Source organism: Ischnura elegans, chromosome 12 (assembly GCF_921293095.1).
Source record: "Ischnura elegans chromosome 12, ioIscEleg1.1, whole genome shotgun sequence".
Taxonomy (NCBI): Eukaryota; Metazoa; Arthropoda; class Insecta; order Odonata; family Coenagrionidae; genus Ischnura; species Ischnura elegans.
Window position 1 is genome coordinate 44,854,460 of NC_060257.1, and position 25,449 is coordinate 44,879,908.

Below are 25,449 nucleotides of genomic sequence, written 5' to 3' on the forward strand. Positions count from 1 at the left end.
TTAAAACCTCTCAGCAAGTTGTGGCACTCAACTGATAAGAAAAAATAATAAAAGTTACGGCTGATCAGAAATAGATTTACGCGTAAGATGGGTACCCATTATCTATAGGGGAGTAATCCTAATGATCCAACGCCTATACAATGATATTCGACGATATAAAAGAGGAATCATACAAAATAAAGGGAGTAAGAAGAACACCAAGGTGAATTATATGACAAAAAGAAAACATTGGCACGGAAACACCCCATGATACAACATACACGTAGATAACATAATAGAGAGAAACATCCCTAATATATTCCAACAAGGAAAGAAAAAAGCCAAATATGTACATAGAATAAGTTAAAAAGGAGGGGGGAAGACTCGAGAGGAATGAAAAGCAATTTGCATGGCAACGAGTAAGATAGGGGACTACGGTTAACGAATTCGGCACAGTAAAAAATTAATGATACCATCCACTTCTTCACAAAGTTTCAAGCATTACTCACAACTCAATTCAAGTTCGTCTCCGATGCGAATATTTTATTTTCTAAGATCTTACGGTAGCGAGACAACGGGAGAGGGAAGACGGACGCAGGCACGGCAGCTTTTGTCGGATGGAGAGAAGTTTGGTAAGTCATGCATCTTGTGCCTCACTCAGCGCCTTCTTCACGCACATTAAGGCATGCCCGAGCGCCTGCATACATAAAGACCCAATTGCACATTCATACGCATCGCGGACCGCGGAGGAATAACAATAACACCTCTTTCATCCCTCTCCCTCTATGTGCCCAATCAGATAAAAAGGGAATGACACCAAACGGCGAGACGGTCGAATACGCGGAAAGACTATGAGGGGCGTCGCCGAGAATACAGAATGCCGATAACTGCTGAGGTGGAAGACTCCAGACGCATTTGATTGGAGGGTTGAAGAGGGACTCTTCAAACAAAACGCAGTGTGTGACAGGATAAAGAGATACGGTGGGGGTGGTTTTTTTAAAGCTACCTAGCTACTTAGTATCCATTTCCGACGAAGAAACGTCGTTACATTATAAACTATCCAGTGAGGCTTATCAGATATTCCACTGCTCGCATGCGTTAAATTTCTCAACATTAGAAATTGCAAAAACCAGCGGCGTATTCGGGGTGGAGAAACATTGTTTCACGAAAATTGAACCCTGGATAGCTGATGCCAGTAGGAACCAAAATTACCAATGATGTTTGGGTCGAAAACAAACCTTTTTTAAACTGCAGAAACTTCGAGGCAAGCGCTCCAATCGGCCACAAGTTTCCCCGTCGACGGATGTTCTATAGACAAAGGCAAAATCATGCATTTCATGCATTTTTCCTGCGGGTAAAGAATTCGATGTCATGAGCTTTCCAGAGCATCTGGCAACAGGGCAAACTCGCAGTCAATCCGAGAGCTTGACTCAAAGTTTATGTAGTTAAAAAAAATGGTAGGTTTTCAAACTAAACATCACCATTAATGTAGTGTCGTAGTCTTCCGTGGCGTTCAGAATTCATGGATCTCTCCATATCCCGGGTCTCCGCCGCGTTTTGTTGTCAGAGGTGATGGTCTAAGGAGGTGATGATAGTTTCACCAGGATTCCACCAGGCGTCTTCAGGTCGAAATGAAGCGAACTTCGACCTAAAGACGCCTGGTGGAACCCTCGCGAAACTATCATCACCTCTGACAACAAAACGCGGCGAAAACCCGGGAAATAGAGAGTTACACGAACATCACTGGTAATTTTGGTTCCTACAGGCATCCAGTATCAAGGATTAAAATGTCATAACACAATTTTGCTCCGCCCTCTATAAATCCTCATGGCGGGAGGAGAGGATTACCATTGGCAACTCTAAATGTTGGTTTGGCCCCGATGCAGAGGTGTGACAGTGCCTGCCAAGAAAATTCAGGAATACTCGTCACATTCATTTTGGCGATTTTGGCACTTTGGTTTGCCTCTCCTTATCTCCTCACGTACCTTGTTTGACGACACCTAACGACAGCCAATGATATTTTATATTTGAATATACATTAATAATAATACACATGACGGAGTATAAATGCATGCCGCGACATTATCGTGGGACATGATTCACTTAAATAATTCAGACTACAGTCCTTAACATTTCTGATTTTCCTCATATGGGGGAAAGGGGTTGGGCCAGGCCTCCCTTGCCCAAGAACACTGCCAATACCATAGAAATAACGCATTTTCAATAGACAAAACTTCAACAAATCGCCAAATTACCTACGTAAACTCGAAAACAAAACAAAATATTGCCGCTGGCTGTTATCCGAGGAGCCATTTGGGGAGGTTCCAACGGCTTTTTATTCTACAGTAAGGCTAAGCATGAATAAAATAAAATTTACTTCGTTCTTCCATACGACCTCTCATATAGATAAGTAACACCGATTCCCAGAAATTGAAGCAGGCAAGCAAACAGGAGAAATGGGAAACGGGAATTATTTGGACAGATTTGACATCCGAGTACCCGCTATGTATTCAATCGGCGTAAAGGAGAAGAATAATTCAGAACGTTCTCCACCTCCTCCAAGTTCTCACGGTCGCCTACGGAGTCCAGCAGCTTGGGTCGACTACGTAATTACTATGAGAAGAGGGAGAGGAAGAAAGACTGGAGGGAAAAGCCTTTTCCCCACCCCTAGTCGAAGTTCTCACAAGAAACATTCCACGTTGGTATTCCGCCGCGAAGAGAAAAAAATTAGTCGTCCGCCCCGTAAAAGTGCTAGTGCAGAAAATCAGAAAGCGGTATTGTGACGAAACTTGGTCTCATGGAACGGCAGGTCTTGCATTGTTTTACACCGAGGTGATTTTTTTCCCCAAAAACATTACAACCGGACACTCTCACCCGCTCCAGTCTCGCTGAGTGCACGCAAAAAAAACAAACTACGCTCACATCCGGATAAATTGACGCCTCGAGCAATTTCAGAAGATTTCGCAGATGTCTCCCGTCATCCGTTCCGACCATAATTCAACCCATTTTTCTGCCAACGGGCGGAAGAGTAAGCCCTCGTGAGATGTACGAAAATTTCCACGAGCCCATTGATAGGCCCGTAACCTTTCACAATATCCGTCTCACAAAACAACATTCAACTCCCATACTTATTCAATGGATGTAAGCCAAAAATATCTACGACAATTAGTAAAAATTCTGGATTCATTAACCCCATGGGCTGAAATGACGATTCTAGCTCGTCAGAAACTTCGGGTGCCACACCTCGCAATCACGAGTGTAGCTCGTCATCAGATTTTCGTAATGTTAGCACTATTTAGGGGAACAGTATGAATATTTTGAAAGTTTAACGACGTTAAAACATCCATTATATATACCTAAATAACTAATATTTTATGAAATATGATGCTTTGGAAGCAAGAAAATGATTTTATACTAGTAACGATAGTTGCGTTCTCGATATATTTAACAGGATACTTTACAATATGAAATACAGAGGAACCTGAATAACTCGAACTTTTTTAATTCGAATATTTCTCTTGGACCTCAGCATTTTGTATTCAAGCAATGCTACAAAAAATCGTGATAATTCGAATGTTATTTTGGATAATTCGAATTTTTGGTGAGTGAAAATAAGGTATAAATTATAATCTGCAACACAAAATACCTGTGAATCCAGCGGAAAATATGCTTTACTAACGCTATTGTCAAAAGGTTTGTGTTCGACAAAATGAGTACCAGCGATGACTCACCATTCTCCTCACGTCTTAATTCTTAGAGGGGACTTAATTTGAGGAAACGGGCAAAAATATTGATATGGCCATCCTTTTTTGAAAAAACAGTAGGTTTTGTTTTATGCAAGTACGAGCGTGATGCGCCCGCTCCCGGCGGGCTTCCCCCGCTCTTTTCAATGCAGGTCCACAGAGGGATAGGCGCGTTCCTAATTTTAAAATGTAGAAAAAAAGGCAGGGCCTTATGTGCAAATTTAATTGGAATGTTCATGTACAAATCGAGGTTAGAGGACCTCTTTAAACACAACATTGGAAGTAATTACACTATCCTCTGTTAAACGCAGATGATGACTCATACTTACGTATCAACAGGACACTTGAATGTGGAATCAGCCGCATTTTGATAAAAGTTTTTTCAAAGAATGCGAGTTATTGTTGCAAATGAACAAATGTATCAGTTTGTGTGCCGTTAACGTCAGGAATATTTACCGTTTTTTTTTTTTTATTTAAAAACCAATTTTAGGAAACAATAGCAATATTTAGGAAATAAGATATGCCGTCGCATATTCTCTGATAAATTCTGTGCATATTGGTACCTCATTTGTAGAGTTTGGTAGCATATAAGTTGAGAAAAAGGTATCTATACAGTAGACATAATATAGAAGATTGTTGCCATCCCAGGAGCTTTATGTTTATTTTTCAATATCCTGTCAGTCAATAAAATACGTATTCAATGTTTTTAATCTCTTTGGTTATTATGATTCTATTACAATATGTTATACTATATCATCTTGTCTGAACGTATACGATTACGAGTTAAGTTGGTTGTGCACAGCAGTTTAGATGTTGCTAAGGGTTAGAATAAAAAGGTTACTATACTACACTTCGAAGCTCGTTGAAATAAATATTCCTGTTTTAAGGTTACTTAAACCTTGTTAATAGGCGTTAATCAAAAAGTACTTATATTTCAAGAGTGTCAGTTTAATAAAGATTTTTGATTGGAAATATGAATTTTATTGTTTTGGCCCTATTTATAAAGGACTTCTTTAATTCGATTTTTTGGACAATTCGAAGTTTTTAACTGGTCCCTTGATGTTCGAATTATCCAAGTTCCACAGTAATAATCACTTTTTATTACCAAACATTCCAATTAAAAAGAACCATAGAAAAAATAAAAAGAGGACAGGAGCACGATATTCAGAAAATAAATTGAAGTGGAAGGGGTTGTATAAAATTAAGTGCTACGGTTGAAATACCAGAGAATGGCAGTTAAAGTGCGTTGAAGAGAAAGTGGTCTCTTGTGTATGCATAAATTTACAATATAATACTGAGAATCAATGCGTGAGAATTGATAACAACTCGCTTCACAACTATACACACCAACGATAACGAAAGCGCACTTCAAAGGTAGCAAGACGGTATAGTACAGATAGCAATTGGGGGAAGTTATGCAATGGTAAACTAAACATATATACACAAACTTCTTTATGATAGAAGAAAATATTTGATTTTGATAAAACCAAAGTCAACAACTGCTTCGAGCACAATTCAAAGAACTCGCGAAATATTTTGGAGACTTCAATGCTCGAAGCGAAAGCGATATGAGCCTATGCAAAGTCGAAATCGGGGATAAAGGATGATGCATGCTGATTTCTATAATGACCAACGCTCTATTGGCACTGAACGGGAATAAACTCGTGCCGTTACAGTGCCTTTTGGTATTCTTCACTTCCTTTCCCCTCAATAAGAGATAACAAAACCGCTCGAGTTAGGCAAAAAATACCTCACTGCGGCAATTTATATTAAAGATTGGGGTCAATTAAGATTCTCTACTCTTTAAAAAGATCTCTCAAACGCTGATTAATGGATTACAGTCAATTTCTATGAATCACTCCAATAGGGTAGTTTCCTTCATCAAAGAAAACGAAAGGCATTGATTGCGATTCGTTACCCACCATTAGTGTATTCATAATATACAAATTATTTGGTTTTTGAAATACCGGTTTAGACGAATGGCAAGGGTCAAATTTTATCCTCATTTGAAAAAGGCCAGATTGGCGCCCATGCGATTCCACTCCGCATGACGTCACAGGGACCTAGTTTCTACACGAGAGGATAGGAGTTATACATCGTCTGAGGTTACCAATGCATGCAAGAGGCACAGAGCTCAGGGGAACATGTCTTAATAATAACCTATTAAAACTGGCTAAGGTCGGAAAGTTTTCTTCGTTTGATAAGGTATTAATAAACCTTTTTTAAGCCAAGCGCTACCAGATAGCATGGTACTCGGCTAGCCGCTAGCATCCTGCGACGTATCAGCGCTCAGAGCCTCTCCAAGGTCACCTCACAAGGCGGGAGGGGGAACCAGAAATGCGTCACACGGACTTTTTTCCCATCATTCCTACTTACGCGTCGCGTTTTCGCGCGCTTGAAAATTTTCACTTTTCATTTAATCGCGAAAAATAGATATCGTCATAGAAATCTAAAAGCATGAAATACGTACTCCAGGAGTAATAATCTTTCGATTAAAGCAATAAAAAAATAATAGGAAACCACCCTATTCAGAGTAATTCCTAGCATATCTTTCCTTTAGTAAGGGAAAAGAGATAACAGTTTTCAGGAATTAAAATCATTTAACAACTATGATAACATACTTCAATTCTTCAATTTCGCTAATTACATTGAAATGATTCCACAATCAGACCACGCACCAAGAAATGAAACGATAACAGTATGCTTAACATAGACTCCTCACATTAGTAAGATGCCGATATCAGCTTCAGTGTTCAAATGCTTGTTATCGCCGGCGTAGCACGACAGCAGTTACGCCGAATTCTCGCTCTTAGATGACAAAAAAACTCTAAGAATTCATCTATTTGAATGGTCATCAGTCTAATTGTAGACATGCATAAGATACGGGAACAATTATTCATGTTGTACTGACATCGGCTCGTTCCAAAATAGCAGATTTCGAGGCCCTCCACATCACTTCCCCAAGAAAATATAAAGACCGTCACTCTTATAATAGAGATGCTAACTGCACAAAATGAGCGCTCTTCAAAAGGTGCTTGAGATCATTATCATGAGGAAACCACGCTTACGCTGGCAGAAATTTAAATTCTTTTCTAAAAGGTTCCTAAAGTCAATAGTTAACGATCAATAGAATGTTTATTAGCGTCACGGAGCATTTTTTAAAGAAAGATATGCAAAATTTTTGGCCAAACTTTCGATACATTTTTATATCTTCTTCAGGGAACTTTTGCAATGATCTGTTTAATGATTGTCAACAGAAAAATATTAAAAATAAATAAAAATACTGTAGCAAAAAAATCGGAAGAAGATACAAAAAGATATATCAAAACGTTGGCCAAAAAGTTTGCGTATCATTCTTATACTATACTCCGAGGAGCTAATCAACATAAAAAAATTGAGGCCAAAAGAAAGAAAAAATAAATCGGTCAATAAAATTAGAAAGCTTGCGAAAATATAAGCATAACGGTTCATAACCAATCTCGCCGAGATTTTACAAAAATGTCTTGGAGCAACTCGCAATTTCAAAAAGTGAATTCTCCTTACGACGCGACGGGGAGGCAAACATTTTCCAATATTTTAAAAAAATAAATATTCCTTATGACTTAGGCTGCCTACCACAGGACTTACACTCGAAAATTCGGGAAAATGGTTAGGCGGGATTTTGGTTATCTTGAGAAAATAACATCATTTAATGTCACATCAAAATTGACTCGAAATATTACAGAAAAATTGAAGTACTAGATTAACAATATAACAATATAAGTCAATGCATATAATTAAACTTTTCGAATTGCCATCAAAACTTCGAGCAATGGATTTCGACATTACGGAGTTGCATTTTAGTTACCTATAAATTTTCACGTCGGTACGGCGTGCAAAGAGCACAAATCTTCTCCGTGTCATAGTCGTTATACTATGGCGTCATCGTCCTTTCCTTTCCGGCCACTCCCCGAAGAAACTGAGATATACAAACTGGCATTTCCCCCACTTTCATCCTTAACGTCCGTCCTTTCAACCTACCCATCATGATTTCCTGTCATAAGCCGAACTTATGGGGCTTTCAGCTCTCACCAACAGCTACCGGTCAACACATCCATGCCCCGGGCGTCAACGACATAAAACCAGTCCAACCAAAGCACCTTTACCTCGATCGGAGAGGATTTAAAATTCAATTCGGCAGAAGGCAAGAGATTCCACGGAGGGCAGTTAGAGCACCAAATCGCAATAGCATCCCCGAGTTACAGGAATTTAATGATAAGTTCTTACTTAACTACGTACAAACTGAGGGAGAATAGTCCAAAATTTTCCTCGAAAGAAAATATACAATTCACTAGCAAACAAGCTACATGAAGGCATTTGTACCCCATAACGGATTAGAATCGATGGTATTATACTGCATTGCCAACATGAGGGATTATAAATGACGGATGCATTAAGGCATGATTGGGCCCATGAAGAGTTTATAAGATCTGTGATAAGGGAAACAAAAAAGTGAAGTAAAATATAAAATGATGGTACTAGATTATAATGAGAAAGAATGAATGGAAAATTATCTCTTCAGAGATTCGCTTTTGACCGCCAGCTATAATACTCGTGGAGTAAGCATGAATGACCTGATAAAATCACTTTTGATTAAGAAAAGAATGATAGATACACTGATGTGACATTAATAATGGTTTTATTTCAATTTGATCACTGCAATCCCATACGACAGTATGCTTACTGCATTTTTTTTACTTTCCTTTCGGTCTGCGAAAAGTAATGTACTTCATAATTCGTCTTTCCGTAATTGGAAAAATATGCATGATAATATATAGACTTCTTTAAATCAGGTATTAAAAAAGCAAGTTATTTTCTAGAAGGAGTTTAACGGCGTACAGAAGAGAATTACGCTTTCCGTCAAGGAAGCGACAGTGAGTGAGTTCATTTCACATTGACTCAACTAATTCAGCTCAATTAAAACACCATTAGTGATTTCATGGGATTACTGCGTTGATACCTATTCGACGCTATTATGTTCATGTATTAATGATCTGATTTCAGCTTGTTGTCTTGTTGAAGCTGTGTGGGACCCAGGAGTAACTCTCACGGGAACAAGCGTAGACGAAAGATCAAACCATCTGGGTCTGAGCATAAAATATAATTTTTCGTGTAAAAAGAATTAAAAAATGTAAAGTACGAATCTGTGGGTCATTTTGAACCGCTCTTAAGCTACGGAATGAATGGTATGTATCATCGCCAGCGCGAAATTTAGATAGGAAGAATAAGTTTTGCTTCTATCGAAAATACCGTTGATTGGGGTAACTTTTGACAGCCGTAGTCTGTACATTGTACAGTACACCGTATTTGTGGTTGCAACATTCTGGTATAGTTGATTCCATAATTATGTTATTTCGCATGTGTGCATAATCTGGATAAGATTGTTGCTTTTATTTGATGTGATGATATGTATGATCATTGGAACGGATTGTGGTGGAATCTGATATCAAGCCTCTAGCTTAGCAGGATCTAAATGTTATTTTCAAATTCTCTACCTAAAACGAAAACTCTGTAATAGTAAACAAGTATATAATTTCATTGAATTTAACGTGGTGTAACTGTGGAATGATATATTACAATAATTTTTATCGTGAAACGTGACTTTGACGGTCAGAAAAATTATTTTACCAATGAATGTTTTCGTACTTTTTCGAAAAAAATTAAGTTGTACCAAATATATAATCATCATTCGCCATGACTGTTTTTGGCATAGCATTCACCACGGATTTAGAAACTAATTCGCGCATTATTGACGTGAATTTCTTTTTGGGGCAATCTTCTTCGCTAACCTAGAAGTTGGCGTGATTCGGGTGGGACCTAGTTTTCCAAATCGACACGTCACGCTTTTTGTGTTATCGTCGCAATATTTATAAGAATCGTGCCTTCGACTAGAAATCATAATTTTCTCTTGACTCTCCCGTTCAAATTTTTCGGGCGTTTTCGATTTGTGGGTTTGCTAATGGGAAAACGTGTTTTATTCCCATGTTTCCGTGATATTTAAAGAAAATCCTTCGAACGTAGATCGATAGCAATTTTCTGCGTCTGAGTCAGAAAGATAGAAATTCTACTGCTACATAATAACACTAGAGTATGTTGGCGGGTTTCTGGCACGGAATCAGTGTCGGCTCATTACACTACACTATAGTTTCATAATAAAATTATGCACTTACAAATACTCGTCCTTATGGGTAGTGTGAGCACTCACAATTATGCATCGCTCGATGCAACGCGTAGAACCATAGAGAAAAACCTGACAAATTCAGTGAAATGAATTGTGGAGACTAATACTTTATGGAATTCCATTGAAGGATATGAAGTAAAGGTACTGTGCACTTTTCCAAATTAATATTTATTTAAAAATGGGTCAACATGTTTCACTGCACTACAGCATCATCAGGACTAACATTGAAATTAACCCTGAATTTTAAACCTGCCAGAATAAATAGTCACGTGAGAAGGGTGGGGGGGTGGAACGATATTGTCTTCAGAAAAGAAGTATACCTCAGAAGTATTGTTCACTACTATGTCGCATTCAAATATTTTATGCTCACATTCAAATTTTCAGGGCTGAAGAAGGAATGAAAAACCAGTCTATAATGTAAACAGAACTGAAGAAAATATACATTGCAGTACCCGCTAACCATTTCTACTTTATTACAATTATTTAACTCTATATTTTGAGTGAAAATACCCATCACGCCGTATTTTTGGAAATATATCACATGACAAACACTCAACTACATTAAAAAGATACAGATTTCTAGTAAGATTAGATTCTTTGTAAGACAAGTACAGTTGCGATCTCTTACATACCTTACTAAGGTCAACCTTGCAACGATAATATCCAAGGGTAGGACGGATGGTAACGGCCTCCATAAAGATTCATTGTTGCATAAAATAAACAGAATGATAACTATTTTGAGTAAACAAAAGAGATTATATGTAAACGACGAGAATTTTGACTATGTATTAGCACAATTTTACATATTATTTTTGTTTTTTTTCCGGCGAACAATTGCAGTGAAGTTTTCTCGGGTTTCACACCGGGTGAGATTCTCCATTCTCCTTGGAAGGAGAACAATTCTACATGAAAGGGTAAATTTTGAGCTAAGTAGCGAAAATTGGGGATATTAACCCAGATTGATAGCCCCCCTCGATTTCATTCATAGCAATAAAAAAATGTATGAAATTTGCTAATAAAAATAGAAGGCGACAAATTAGGCATGCAGGACCATTACGGAGCCATTCTGTGAGGATCATATCCTTAGATGCGGTTAAACGTTACTAATTCAAGACGTATTTGCACTGGAAACGACATCAATAATGAAAACATGCACCTATGACGGGTAATACTATATCCAATTTAAACGCGCGAGTATCTTGACCCTTTCACCATAAATGTAGAGCTTTTTACAAAGCAGTGCGGCAATCCAATTGGTTTGAGATCGTTCAATGATGGCTGCAATGTATACCTTTGAACTAACCTAGCAAGAAAATCAGAAAAACACTACCTCCTAAATATAAAAATTATTCCTACACACGATATATCCCATTTTGATCCTAAACCAGGCAGTTTTGAGTGTAAAGCTTTCCGTGTATATATAAAAAAAATTTTGACTTGAAGAAATATCTGAGGTTTTCCGCCTTACGATGATATTGAAGTTGTTTCGGGTTTCCCACCGGGTGAGGTTCTCTATCTCTGCCGACGTTACGATGGCCATCGTCATCAGGGCCCCGACGTTGATTCCTGTCAAACCCTGATGACGATGGACGACACGGCCATCGAAACGTCGGCTGAGATAGAGAACCTCACCCGGTGGGAAACCCGAAACAACTTCGACATGAATATTTTCCTTAGTGGGTATCCTAATGGAAGCCGAATATACACACAGAAAACCATCCAATAATAGGGGAAGAAATTAAAAGATTAGAATATTTATTCTACGTTCATTGAGAAATTACAAGTACCTACACAGGGAGAATGAAATAGAAAATAATAAGCACGTGACTGAAAAACAACGTTTTTCGGAAAAAATGACATTGCTCAACAGTCATAACTCGTGCCATCACGATTTAAGTAACAATGACGTGAATCACGTGGACGTTTATTTCTTTATAGACATCATGTTCTAAGTGAATCCAATAAACCTGCGCTACGCTGAATCATTAGAGTAAACATTTCTAAGAAATAGGAACTTTGTAATTGCATGGCAGAAATAACACATTTGAAACCGATCTGGATGATATCATAGAAATTTCTAAAGCATGAATCACACCGTCATTTTTTCCGTGCCTTTCGAGGGACAGCTCCAGCGATTGGTCCGATATGGGCGAAAAAAAAAGATCGTTTCTCCCTATCATTTTCCGCGATGGCTCGAAGGACGGAAATATCATCCCTTATTCCATCACTCCGTACGTCCCTTTTTCCGTCGCTGAAACCATCGCTGGTTCCGTCCTTCAGCCAATAAGAACGTGCGGCCGCTAACAGTGATTATAATGCTACACCTGGCTTTTACCATGAATGACAGTTATAAATACGGAAAGCGTCGGAATAAGCGATGGAAAAAGCGACAGTTGGAATAGCCGTGTGATTCAGAAAATCTACATCTACATACTACCCCGAAAGCCGCTTAAAAGGCGTGTGGCAGGCGGTGTTAGGACACCAGTCGTTTACACATAAAAGGAAATGCTCTAATGTAAGACTAGCATTCATTTAAGTCCTTTATGGTTCAGGAAAAAAAAGGAATTGCCATGTATATCGGATCGGCAAAATATCTCTCTTAATTTATCGCTTCTTTCGGACCCGAAGATCGCTTCTTTCGGACCTGAAGATATATGGGGCTCTAACATTATCTTCTCCGTGTCGCTCTAAAAGATATCCATTCTCAATTGTTCAAGCAATCTAAGCCCAGCGCGCAGCCTCCGTGTTTCCCAACCTAATTCGCTTAGCATCTGGGTAACCCTTAAAAGGCGAAAATGATAGGTTGAGCGATCACTCTTTTGGTCCCTGAAAAACTATCACTGGAGCTATAGCTCTAGAGAACGGGAAAAACTGATCGTGTTCTTAACGCAAAATAACAAGTAAAAATTGTTTCATCACATTTAGAGGAGGTGTGAACCGTGCATCTTGATGGATTGAGTACCCTGGAGCATACAGTAAGAAGAACATCCTAGTAGCAACCCCAATTCCGAATACACCATGAAGCGTTTGATGTTGGCAGGTGAAACAAATTATGTCATCGAGAATAGGAGGGTAATTTCCGGAGCTAGTAGGTACTCCGGGTATCCCGTCGCGTCGGTTGACTAGGATTTTATTTTACCTTCCAACGGTCAAGAAACGATTTACAATATTTAAACATAAATAATGACATATTTGAAACGGGCTATAAATATAAAGATGTAACATCCCTGTTATCAGATTTGCGATAATTGATAGGCGGAATTGGTAATTATACAAAGAAAAATGTCTGGATATGAATGAAGAATGGGGAAATATACAGGTGATCGGTCCCATCAATCACAAAAACAGGGAAGTTTTGGAAGTACTTCTTTTCAAAGTATGTAAGTTTATGCATAGGGATATGTAAGTTTGAGATACATACAGTTAACCAGAAAGGATTCTACGAGTCCAGTCAATAATAGCCCAGGCTACAGTCGTAATCCGTGATTCCGACAATAAATCTCGAGCAAGAAAAATGTATTTAAGCTGGAACAGCCACCGATTGAATTTTTTACAGCTGTCAACTAAAAATTATATTGTTGATAAAAAGTAAACGACATAATACGTCTACGTTGATATCAAATATTTAAACGGAAAATTCGTTTTCAATGCATTTCGGATGATTTCCGCGGCTATTCCTCCAAAAAAAAGTAAAAACTGAAATACATTTCCAATTCAAGAAAAGTACGGTTACTTTGGTGAAGTTTTCAGGAACAAAAACACAACAATACCTACCGGGAATCTGAAAGCAAACAGAGTAGAATGAACAGAAACAATAACTAAATATAAGACTGAATCAAGGGATAAAATGTTTATTACGTCGCCAGGGACTCGTTAAAAATCCATTCCATAAACTCCTACACCGCAGAAATAATTCAGCACATGCCACAGGTAAATAAATGCTTAGCAATGACAGATCATCGGTCCATAGGATCCTATAATATTTTTCTGGTGAACATACTTAAGACACTTCTTCTCCAGATGTACACAAATACTTCGTTTATTTCACGTCGGATTTTAGAATTTTCCAATTTCGGAATGATAAGAGAGACAATATAAGTCGCAGATAGCCTTAAGCTATTTTTGATGAACAAATAATTACATACAGTGACAGAAAGAGGACCATGAAATCCTTCATGACTCATTCAAATGCAAGACAATAAATAGACGACTATGACCGCTTAGAAGACTACAGTCGGAAAGTTAAAAGTCAGGCAAAAACCAAAAAGCAAAGCTGAAAGATTTCAGCATCTCCTGAGTATGGCTTTCAGGAACTTTTCTCAGGTTACCCGCAGAGTTGTGAATTCGTTATATTCCGACGTTTCGCGGGCTTAGCCCGCCTTTCCACCCTGAAGATGATGGCCCTCGAAACGTTGGTAAAGTGAAGTCACCACAACGTTTTACCACTCGATGAAAAACCCGGGAAATCTTTGAGTAAACTCAATAAATGCACGAAAGAATTCAGGATAAAAGAAACGCAACACCTTGGATACACTGAAAACCAAGCAGGACCCCCGGATTAAGTTTTAATGTTGGAGAAAATTCGTGATCGTGATAAGTTAGGGATCATTACCTTGAATAACAGCCAGGAGAATCCCGAAGGTGCACAACAATCTCAGCGGAAAGATGCTCGACGAGGCAGCCATGGCAACGAGTAATGGGGAGGAAACACAAAAAGTTAACGGGGAAACCTGTTGATTCGTATCCAAAACAGCGATGAGCAGAAGTGCAGACACTTATCACACGCACTCAAACACAACAACAACAACAAAAAAACACACGCACACCGGTGTTGAGACACCAAAGATTTCTGCTGGACGAGCACCTTCGGCGTGACGACCACCTATAGTTTAAAAACCGCTCGTCCAAAAATAATTATAAAAAAATACGAGTATCCAAAACGATCCGCTAATCCGAAAAGTCTTACATTCTGCACTATTAAGTTAAATCCATATCGTCCCCCGCCTGCTTCCACGACGAAAGAGCATAACCAAACTATAAGTTTTCACGTTTTAGGAAACATATTTTGGAGTGACAACATGGTCACGTCTTTGTTTCTTTTATAATCCACAACAAAACACACACAAATCGAAAGTAATCACACTTCGGAAGGAAATAAATATCCACGGGTTGAACACAAAAAGTGGCATAAACTTCGCAAAAAATTGTGAACAAGAGTCAGAAACCCTGAGCCAGCTGAAAGCACAAAACGTTCCAGGTAAGGAGATTAGCCGTCAACCGTTAACTTTCGATCTTGACCGCTGGCAAGCGTGAGATACACACCTGAGACTTTCATCCATCCGTCCACCACGAACACGGCAACCAACTGGCCATACTATTATGATTATCTATAAAGAGTCCAGATTATTCCACTGTCGTCACTTAAACGCGACGCTAAGCATAAAAAAGATATCTTCTTCCTTCACAGGTAAGGGCACTCGAACATCGTTGAGTCAAGTTTTCGAAAATCTTGCCGGTTGCTGGGTAACACTGTTTGTTTAGGCGACGCGCGAAACTGTCACACGTTTGCAATGAACTTCCGAAAGGTGAGAAAATATCCAAGGGAGTAATCCTTCAGGATTTCAGGTGATTCCAGGATTCCAGTCTTAACCGCTCGGGACAGAGCCACAACACTCGATCGTACCTTCCCTCCACTCTCCAGCTCCGTCCACGACTGAATTGTGGAGGGGGTTAGAGAGAGGGGAAGGGGAGGAAAAGAAGGAAAAAAAACGTGGAATTCGACGCGGCGAGTCTACTGCGCATGCGCGGACGCCCTCCGTTTCGTGCAGGCAGAACTTGCGGGGCTTCTTTCAAGCGCACGTCTCGAAAACCGGTCTTTTTCCTTTCCCTTCAACCGTCCGCCGCTACCCCAGTGCCTCATCTCTTGGGACCGTTGCGGTCTGCACACGAACTACGTGGCGGAGTAGAAGCACCTGCCATCCGCGGCCGTTAGAAAAGGTACTTCGAATACGAATGGTCGGTCAACAATACTTTAGGAGCATCGAAAACGGTGAATTAGTCATAGTGGGTCAAAATTGGGGTTGAAAAGATCAATATGAAAAGCTAGATTATATTTTCGGTCATTATGCCGAAAAGTGACTCTAAATTTTAAGTGTATAATATATTTTATGCTACCCCAAGCAGCAATTGATTCCAACAACATCCAAGCAATATTTTTGGCGTTAACATATGATATCCGTGCAATAACTGTGTAAATCCAACTGAGGTTTATGGGTATCAGTCAAATATCCAAAAGACCAAAGAACAACGTCGCAGCAATGTGCAACGGTGGACGTGGAGGTCCATATTACAACTTTTAGCAGTGGCTCAGCCAGGGGGGGGATGCGGGGGGTCCGGACAACCCCCTGAAATATAAAATATAGTTATTTTCCTCCTTCATAAAAGAAAATAAAATATTGAAAAATCATGAATTTACAAAATATTTCTTTAAAAAATGAAGTTTTTTCGTTTATGAAAGGTGTTAAAATTAGTTTAAAACGCATTACTTAGTACCCTGTTTTTAAAAAATTTTCCACCCTGGTTTTGGACCCCCCCTGGCCTGGCTACGCCACTGTCTCTTAGATATCTTCATCATTGGCACAGCGAGGGGGGTTTTGGAGGATAAACCCCCCCAGAGCTCAGAGAAATTTTTAAGTTTAATCCATTTAACTTATTGGATTCATATTGCCAATAGAATAGTGTAAGGATTAATAAAATATCTCTCAGAATGTCTTAAAACTCACCATTAGGAACCATTTATCTTAAAATTGTTCTTGGGGAGGGTTCCCAAACCTCCTGCTTACCTTGGCGGGTATACCACCCCCTGCCGCCCCTCCGTTATAGTTGCGCCTCAAACCCCCCCCTCCTCCTCATGCCTCAACTCCTAGCTGTGCCCCAGATCTTATTCATATCATGTAACGAGTCGATAATAGCTCGTCATGGATGTTATGAGTGGGATATCTATGTAACATTGTCAAAATATCCATTCTATAATAACAACGAGTTTTGGATATATAGCATCCTAATTTAGATATTTGATGGATATTATCTGCTGCTTGAGACTTTCCGTCAAAGGTTCTCGCTTTTAAATTGCCATGGGAATTAAGTAACCTAGATAGCGCAGTAGCCCAGAAAGTCGAAGATCCACGGTTCAATTCTTGATTCAGAGGAATATTTTTCCGTGACAATTAATGTGAACTTCACCACTGAAGGCTTAAAATATACCACATGATATTTTAATTTTAAGTCACAGAATTTCTCTCAGCTGCAACAATTTTTAAGGAAATTTCTTTCGAATGATATGCACATTAAAAAAATATTTTGTTTTTCATCTTAAGAGTACGGTCTCACTGCTTTGCCTGGATTCACAAACACAATCCAATTAATATGAATGATGTGAGAGTGAATCCCGACATAGCCATGAGAACATGCTCTGAAGGTCATTTTTTTGAAACTTCAGCATTGTAAAAAAAACATTATCCTGTCAGAAGGCCAAAAGTATTTTGCATTCTATCAGTTAGGAAAATAAATAGCATTTAACATCAGGATTATTAGTAATTGATAATGAGTAAGTAAATTTCAGTTTGTATTAAAAAGTACACTGTCGAGCACTAAGGATATTGTCTAACTCACTTTTGAAAAACTTAATGTCAATGCTAATCAATTTATGTTCATTTCCTTCTTACCAATTCTTTCTCTCTCTGCCTAAGTTAACTTCTCCATTCTCCTTCGTACCCTCATTCAGATGGTAAAAGCCAATTCTTGTATTTGTTTCTCATCATCAACATTGCAACTCTGCCAGGTCCCTTGTTCCATATCACACTCTTGATTGGACTGTACTGAGCATGATTACAAAAAATCTACTCATTGAATCTCTCCCATTAATTAGTTATGTTCTAACAATATGACAAGAAAGTGAATTACACCCATCATTCACTCAGCAACCATTGTTTCAAATAAATTGCAATCATTCATGATTTCTTTACTTTTAGATATTTCAATGGCATAACAGTTCTTAGCATAATTCACAACCTTCCCAGACGGCACAGAATCCTCCGTATCTAATTCGTATGCAGATAGTATCCATTGACAAAAAGTGACGGAGCGGTAGTCAATGGATACTATCTGCATACGAATTAGATACGGAGGATTCTGTGCCGTCTGGGTTGGCTTGTCTATATGGGGCTGCAACAACATTTTAAATTACTTATTAATAGGTTGATGCTGGTAATAATATGGAGCTAAGTTGTTGTGTAGCAAGGAGTGGAAATATCCCATGGTTGAATGACAAAGCAGATGTCATCAAAAACTGAAAATATTGATTAATCAAATACATTTCATGTGAAAAATTGATTCATTAACCATATCTCATATTCTCAAGCAGTTAATGGGAACTTCCCTATTTTTGTGAGCAATGTGGAATGATTTCATGCTAGTATATGTGTAATCTTGACGGTATTAATTTTCATAGACCATTGGTCGCAATATCATAGAGATGTATACCACGATGATATTTGTTAACATTAAGAGCAAAATTCAATATGTATTAGATTCAAAGTTACCAGATTTATCAGACTTAGTTGGTCAAATGAAATTCCATGTTTTTCATTTTTCTCGCAAATGTCATCATATTCAGAGTGACTCAAGGGTCGAATAAAGGCATGCATATTATAAACAAGCTTCACTAGGATTTCCACAGCTTCAATCCTTACTTATTCGGCACATATGTTATCTTACATGCATATTCAAGGGTAAGCTAAAGTATACTTACATATGAAGAATGATCGCAGGCTTTCCCGGTGTATCGAATCATGGAAGGTTATTCAGGCATTCCACCGGGTCAGGTGCTGCAACTCCATCCAATGTTTCGATGAACGAGTTTGGAGAACGAGACAACTCATTCATTAAAACGTTGGTTGAGATGGAGTTGGAGCGCTTGACCCGGTGGAATGCCCGAATAACTTTCCACCATATGCTTGACTATATTTACACATATTTTTCCATATGCATTCTTTGACTGAAGGATGGGTTCTCCTTATCTGGATCTAATGTAATAAAGCAACGCCAAATAAAAGAGGAATAACCAAGATGTTTCCGATTTGATTCTGATTTTATCTGACAGTGAGTTGATATTTAGGAGATGTAACCAAGGCCACTGACAAGGGATAATGCATTGTGCAATTTGCACAAATGAGAAAAATATTGAGGGATGTAGAATTCGTAAGGAATCACCCATTGCAAGGTAACCGAAAAGCAAAGGAACATTGGTTTTGCTACCCTTCGGTTATTTCTGGAAAACTTGGAAAGACAGGACTCTTGACAGACGCTCGAGCTCTTGATCACCTTCTTTGCATATCTCCAGAGAAAGTGATTCCAGCATCTTTACAAAATATGCTTAAAAATAATTTATGGGCATCAAAAAGCCACTTGTCCATGCATATTACACCTCAGATGTATATTCATTGGGAGGTACATATTGCTTACTACCAAAGCCCTGCAGAAAATAATAAACCACCTCCAAACAACAACCTTAATCCAACGTTTTCCAAATAGAACTCACATATAAAAATTATTATAGGCATTGATGAGCCTCTTTTTATTGCCAAACTGAGGTCAATGTTTCTGCTGATGGGGCTGACTTCCATTCAGTAGTTCGTGCGAATATTTCTCGAAATTATTACACAGAGTTTTAAATCTAACATCTCTCCATGGTCAACAATGAGCACTCATTGCTTCTTGGTTATTTTCTCTCAAAATACCAGACACAGTGTCATTTCAGCTGTATGCTTTCGCATTCACCGAGGAACAACAATTGAACCAACTTGAAGATCCATTTGTCATAATCACTTCCACTCTTAAGTGTTCAGTGGTATATCTGTTCCATCTTGCACTGGATTCCTCTTAGCTTGATTTTTGTCTCTGATGTATAAATATCTGTAACAAATATTAAAACTTCATAATTACTGGACACAGGAAGCAAGCCACTGCTAGTGAGAACAAAAATAATGGATAGATAAGTGGGGATTGAGCTCACCCTAGACTAGACCACTGGCCTCAACCCACACTTCCACAATAAGAATAGGGTGGTTTCCTATTATTTTTGTATTGCCTGAATCGAAATATTATTACTCCTGGAGTATGTATTTCATGTTTTTAGATTTTTAAAAGGTGATACCTATTTTTCGCCATTAAATGAAAAGTGAAAATTTTCAAGCGTGCGAAAATGCGATGGCTAAGTATGATTGCTGGAAAAAGCCTGTGTGACTTCTGGCTGCTGCTGTGTGAGGCCACCTGGGTGTAAGACTATGAAAACCGCTACAATGCAGGCTGCTTGCTGCTGAGCATGGCGGTAACATAGAGTAGGTATCCTGATAGCAGGTAGCTCTTGGCTTAAATAAGGATTATTAATACCCTGTCATGCGAAGGAAACTTGCTAACCTTAGGCAATTTTAATAGGTGATTATCAAGAGATGTTTCCCTGAGCTCTGTGCCTCATGCATGTATTGGTAATCTCAGACGATGTAAAATGCCTATCTACTCGTATAGAATCTAGGTCCCTGTGACGTCACATTGAGTGGTATTGCATGGGTGCCAATCTGGCCTTTTTCAAATGAGATTAAAATTGACCACTAACATTCATCTAAACTGGGATATCTAAAACCAAATAATTTGTATACATATATTATGAATACACTAATGGTGGGTAACGAATCGCAATCAATGCCTTTCGTTTCCTTTGATGAAGAAAACTACCCTATTGCTGAAGGCATTCATATTCATCAAAATTACATGATATTAAAGTGAAAGTTTGGGTTACTCCTGTTTTCTGATTATTTTCCGCCTCTCCCCATCATTGGCCTGGATCATCGGGAGTTTGCTGTGCATCATTAATTCAACAAATTTAGATTATATTTTTGGAGAGAGGCAAGATCATTCTAAGGTTAGGTTACCTAATTTTGAATAAGTGTAAGTTCCTAATGTGCTCTTCATTTTCCTCGCTTTGAGGTCAAGGGAAGATAAATTCCATGTATCCCCCCTTACAGTGGCAAAACTATGGGGTTGTAACTCGAAAAACCCCTCCCATGACTAAGCCAGTGCCCCAGGCATATCAGTTTTTTCCCCAGCTGAAAGTCATAAACCTACTTCTAGCACACCTCGCACACGGGATCAAGGTTTAATGATATGCCTCAATGAAGGAGAATGCTCAAATCTAATCTAAAATGGATAATCTACAGAGGCAAATAAACCATTCAAGATCATGGTTTTAACATTAGACGTCATCTTCAGGTGAACTCTACAGAGGTCCATCACATAATTTATACCAGGCTTGGAGGGGGAGGGAGGAAGGTAACTAGGTTGAACGGATTGGTCAACAGAGATGAGGGAGGGGGAAAGCTCTTTAAACCCTAATACGGTCAAGGTGAGTCTCTTGGACTCATCGCATCACATTTTTGAGAATTTTATTATGTTAGTGAAATGTCAGCATGTTGTAATTTTTTTACTTCTTCTAATTGTATATTTCCTATAAATTAGAGTAATTCAAACTTGTTACGGAATTAAAGTAACTTAAAAAATAAATTTTTTCCCTGAATTTCCACAAATCTGGGCAAGGTGAGTCTGCTTGCACGAAATGTAAAAAGTAATGTGCATTTTACAAATATTTGGTTTGAATTGTCAAAATAATGTAAAATTATCACCATGTACATGTAACGATAAATATATAGTGAAAACAGAAAGAATTAATCAAAAGAGTCTACTGTACTCGCTTTTTGACTATGTATGAAATTAATAAGTAATGTAAAACTTTTGTTAAACAAAAAATAATCAATTTTATGTAAAATGGTTCTATAGTGCACAATATGTACAAATAGATGTTAAAAGTAATATTTTTCACTGTTTAATAGTTCAAATTAAAAGCATAAGTTAAAAGAGTCCATTGGACTCACCTTGCCTGATTACGTCAGAAAAATATGTTGCCCGTATTAGGCCTCGGGTATGATACGAGCGGCGAGCGGCAAGGGGCGAGTGACAACCTGAGCGGCACGTGAGCGGCATCGGTGGCTTCAATACGAGCGGCAACGCTCAGGTTTCTCACCTTTTCTAACTTCAGTCTTCCTTTGTTTGGCCGTATTCTCACCACTTTGATGTTTCTCTGCTTACATTTTCAACTACACTGAAGGATGAATCTACTGTGTGGCAAGCGGCAGTGGAAAAGAAATCGGTCTGGACTTGGAACCATGAGCGGCACTGGGCGGTGCCGCTCACTGTCGCTCGCCGCTCAAACGTATCGTACCTACCCTCGATAGATTTACACGCAACTAAATGAGGCCCGATGTCAGAGCGGCGCTGCTCACGCCGCTTGCCGCTCGCCGCCCGCCTCTCGCCACTCGCATTGTACCCGAGGCCTAAGGGTTAAGCCTTCCACTCCTAAATTCCTGGGCTAATGACATGACGAACCCTTCGGCCTCTCTCTCATCTGAAACCCCCCTCCACTTGCCATACCTTTCCTAAGGGAGGCTGGTATATAATGATGTGATGGACCTCTGTAGAGTTCACCTGATGATAACGTCTAATGTTGAAACCATGGTCGAGTAAATGTGTGAATAAATACATATTCATGTGAAAGCACAAAGTTTCTTCTTTTTCGTTTTTCATGATGAATCGCTTTCACGACGAGATGCCTCAAACTATCAATTCATGCAGGATCTTTTTAAAAGAAATTTTTTCTTTGACTTCTGTTTATTACTCTCTCTTCATCTTTCATACTTATTCGAGTGAAAGATTATTACCAAATTAATAAGAAGGGAAGTGTAGAAAATGGAAAATAGAAGATGATAAGAAAGGGGAAGTAGCAGTGTTGTGGAGACTGGCTTGGGCATAGATAGGCAGATAATAACTAAATGATCAAGTAATTGTTAAAAGAATCTCTACCATGCATGCAGAAATGATATCATTCATTGCTGCGAGGCCACCTGAAAAAAATCACCCCCTTACGTTGCAGAGAAAATGAATCACACCTGCCCAGTGGCGGATGCATGCCACCCCCTTGCAGGACTGCCCGCATTGCCTAACATTCCAGATCCACAATTGTAACTTTTTTATATCATAAGATGGCATTGCTGTGTATTAATGTATAATCAATTTAAATAAAACTTTCTTAAAATTTGCACGCCACTTCTTTTTCATTACGATGAAAGTAAAGGTAGCTCAAAGATATATAGAGGGTATACTTACACGAACAAAGCCGTTGGTGGCAAAGCCAAAATGGCTGATAAAAGAAAAAATGCTTGAGGAAAAGGAGAAGCCAAAGTGTCAGAATATAATCGGTTATAAATTGGCTCAAATATCAGCGGAATGAGTGCCTCCATACAGCCAAGAAGTGAGTTGACCCGACCTAGAATGGAAGAAATAATGCATTTGTCTATTAGACATTTGTAGAGTTAAGATCCTTATTTTTGGGTTTACCCATGTCACAAATTAAAATTCCAACAGTTTCGTCCCCACTGCTGGAGACTTCATCAGGGCGATGACACTTTTTCTTTGTGCGCGTGAATATATATCCTCACCCAACCTTCCTGAGAATATATATTCACGCACACGAAGAAAAAGTGTCAAGATGAAGTCTCCAGCAGCGGGGATGAAACTGTTGGAATTTTAATTTGTGACACAGGTAAACCCAAAAATAAGGATCTTAATACCATGGACCGTGAAAGTTTTAACCATTTGCAGAGTTATGTAGAGTTCAAATTAATAAGTGCTACTACTGAAAGGCAGCACCACCTGAAAGGAGAGAGGCGGAGGACTCTTGGCACCATAGGGTGATAGGACCAAGGATTTAGCATCCTTAGCTGGAGAGTAGCATCCCTGATTCCTCTAGAGACAGATCAGACTGCCCACCCGTGAAGGTTTCCTGAATCCACATCCATCTGCTATTTTACTTATTTTGCCGAGTACAACAAGTTTTGCATTTTATCCTTCAACAAACAGATATGTTAATGCATAGGGTGCAGTTATTTCGCTCAACACGAATATCCGTTAATCCAAAAGGCCATTAAAGCTACATGCACATTATACATAACATGGATCAAATTGAGTCTCTCCTACTATAAGCATGCTAATATAATCGATGCTTTATTATACCTTTTTTTACCCTCAACCACATGGGGATTGAATAATTAGGATTTTTGAAGACAGAATGGCCCCATACTTCTTATACCTTTACTACAATTATCCTCATACCTATCGACAAAGCCAAAGCGATTTGATAACTAATATTTTAACATTCTCTTTTGGTTTCAACATTTTCAAGTTTGATATATGGGAGTAATAGAGGCAGAAGGGGAGCTGCCACTCTAAATGCAAAAAAAACTAAAATCAAATGGTAAATATAATTTTGAACAAGTATGTAAATATTTTTTTCAAAACTAGGAAAAATTTATATAAAACATGAAACTGGAATTAAAATTGATTTTTTCTGGTAAATACTTTTTATAAATAATGATGCACTGCTATTATTAAACATACTGTATTTACTCGTTTAAGCCACACCCTCATGTATACCGCACACCTCCATTTATGGGCCGGCTCGTGAGGAAAAAATAACTTCCTTGTGCTTTTTTGGTGCGGTTTAATATAGGTACTCGTGATTTGTTGCTAAATCGATAAATTTATGTTACTGTGTTTAATAAGGTTAAATAATGTTAGAAATGTAATTCCTGCGAATGTTTCCTGGTTCAATGTTAAACTCTATAGAAATATGGAAAAAGAATTTGAGGGAAAATGGTATGCGGCTTACATTAAAATTTGGAGGATTTGCGTAAGCCTTGCACCCCCTTTTTTTCACTGGCATTTCCTGGATTAAAGGTGCGAGGCTTCTGTGGGTAAATACGGTATGTAATTTTCTCAAAATTTTGGCTTCATTCACCATTACTGTGCAGAAATGTCATAACCTGAATGACCATGGTTTGCCTTCCTAGCTTTGATCGCGGCTATGCTCTAGACTCTTGGTTTGAGTCCTTAATCCACTTATCCCATTTCTACAGTTACCCACTGAACAGACAATCCTCAACTCAACAACATATTCCAACCACTCTTTTTTTAATTTCTTTACTATTTATTTAATTTAGAATGACTCATTACTCAGCTCTTAACCTTCTCCCACAGTCATCAAAATTTACCCCCTTTAAGCTTCTGTTTTTCCATAACAACTCTAATAACACTACCAGTTTATAATATGGAAATTCATCATATTTTTTAGATAGGTTCAACAATTGAAATATGTGGTAGATTTCAGAATGAAAACTGTGGCAAATTATATGGGGGCTCTGTCATTTGTGATGGTGAATATACATAATGTATGCACTAACCTTGTTCATTTTTTGTGACTAGCTTTGTGATAATAGCTCTTGGTATTACCACGACTTGCCCATTTGCCATCTCCACCAGAGGAGCTGGAAAGAAAAGCAGCAG

At 38.6% G+C, this 25,449-nt stretch overlaps 2 protein-coding genes across 2 annotated transcripts in view; both read right to left on the minus strand.

Moving 5' to 3' along the window:
- LOC124168978 (protein sidekick) overlaps positions 1 to 15,642 on the minus strand; it is a 238,533-nt gene extending 222,891 nt beyond the window's left edge. The window contains exon 1 of the mRNA XM_046547402.1: positions 14,555 to 15,642. Coding sequence (XP_046403358.1) covers positions 14,555 to 14,627 — 73 coding nt within the window. The 5' untranslated portion in view covers positions 14,628 to 15,642. The remainder of the gene's footprint in view (positions 1 to 14,554) is intronic.
- Positions 15,643 to 19,543: 3,901 nt separating this feature from the next.
- LOC124169619 overlaps positions 19,544 to 25,449 on the minus strand; it is a 31,710-nt gene continuing 25,804 nt past the window's right edge. The window contains exons 10-12 of the mRNA XM_046548264.1: positions 25,347 to 25,430; positions 23,215 to 23,374; positions 19,544 to 19,914 (exon numbers count right to left, since the gene is read on the minus strand). Of these exons, the coding sequence (XP_046404220.1) occupies positions 19,836 to 19,914; positions 23,215 to 23,374; positions 25,347 to 25,430 (323 nt within the window). The 3' untranslated portion in view covers positions 19,544 to 19,835. The remainder of the gene's footprint in view (positions 19,915 to 23,214; positions 23,375 to 25,346; positions 25,431 to 25,449) is intronic.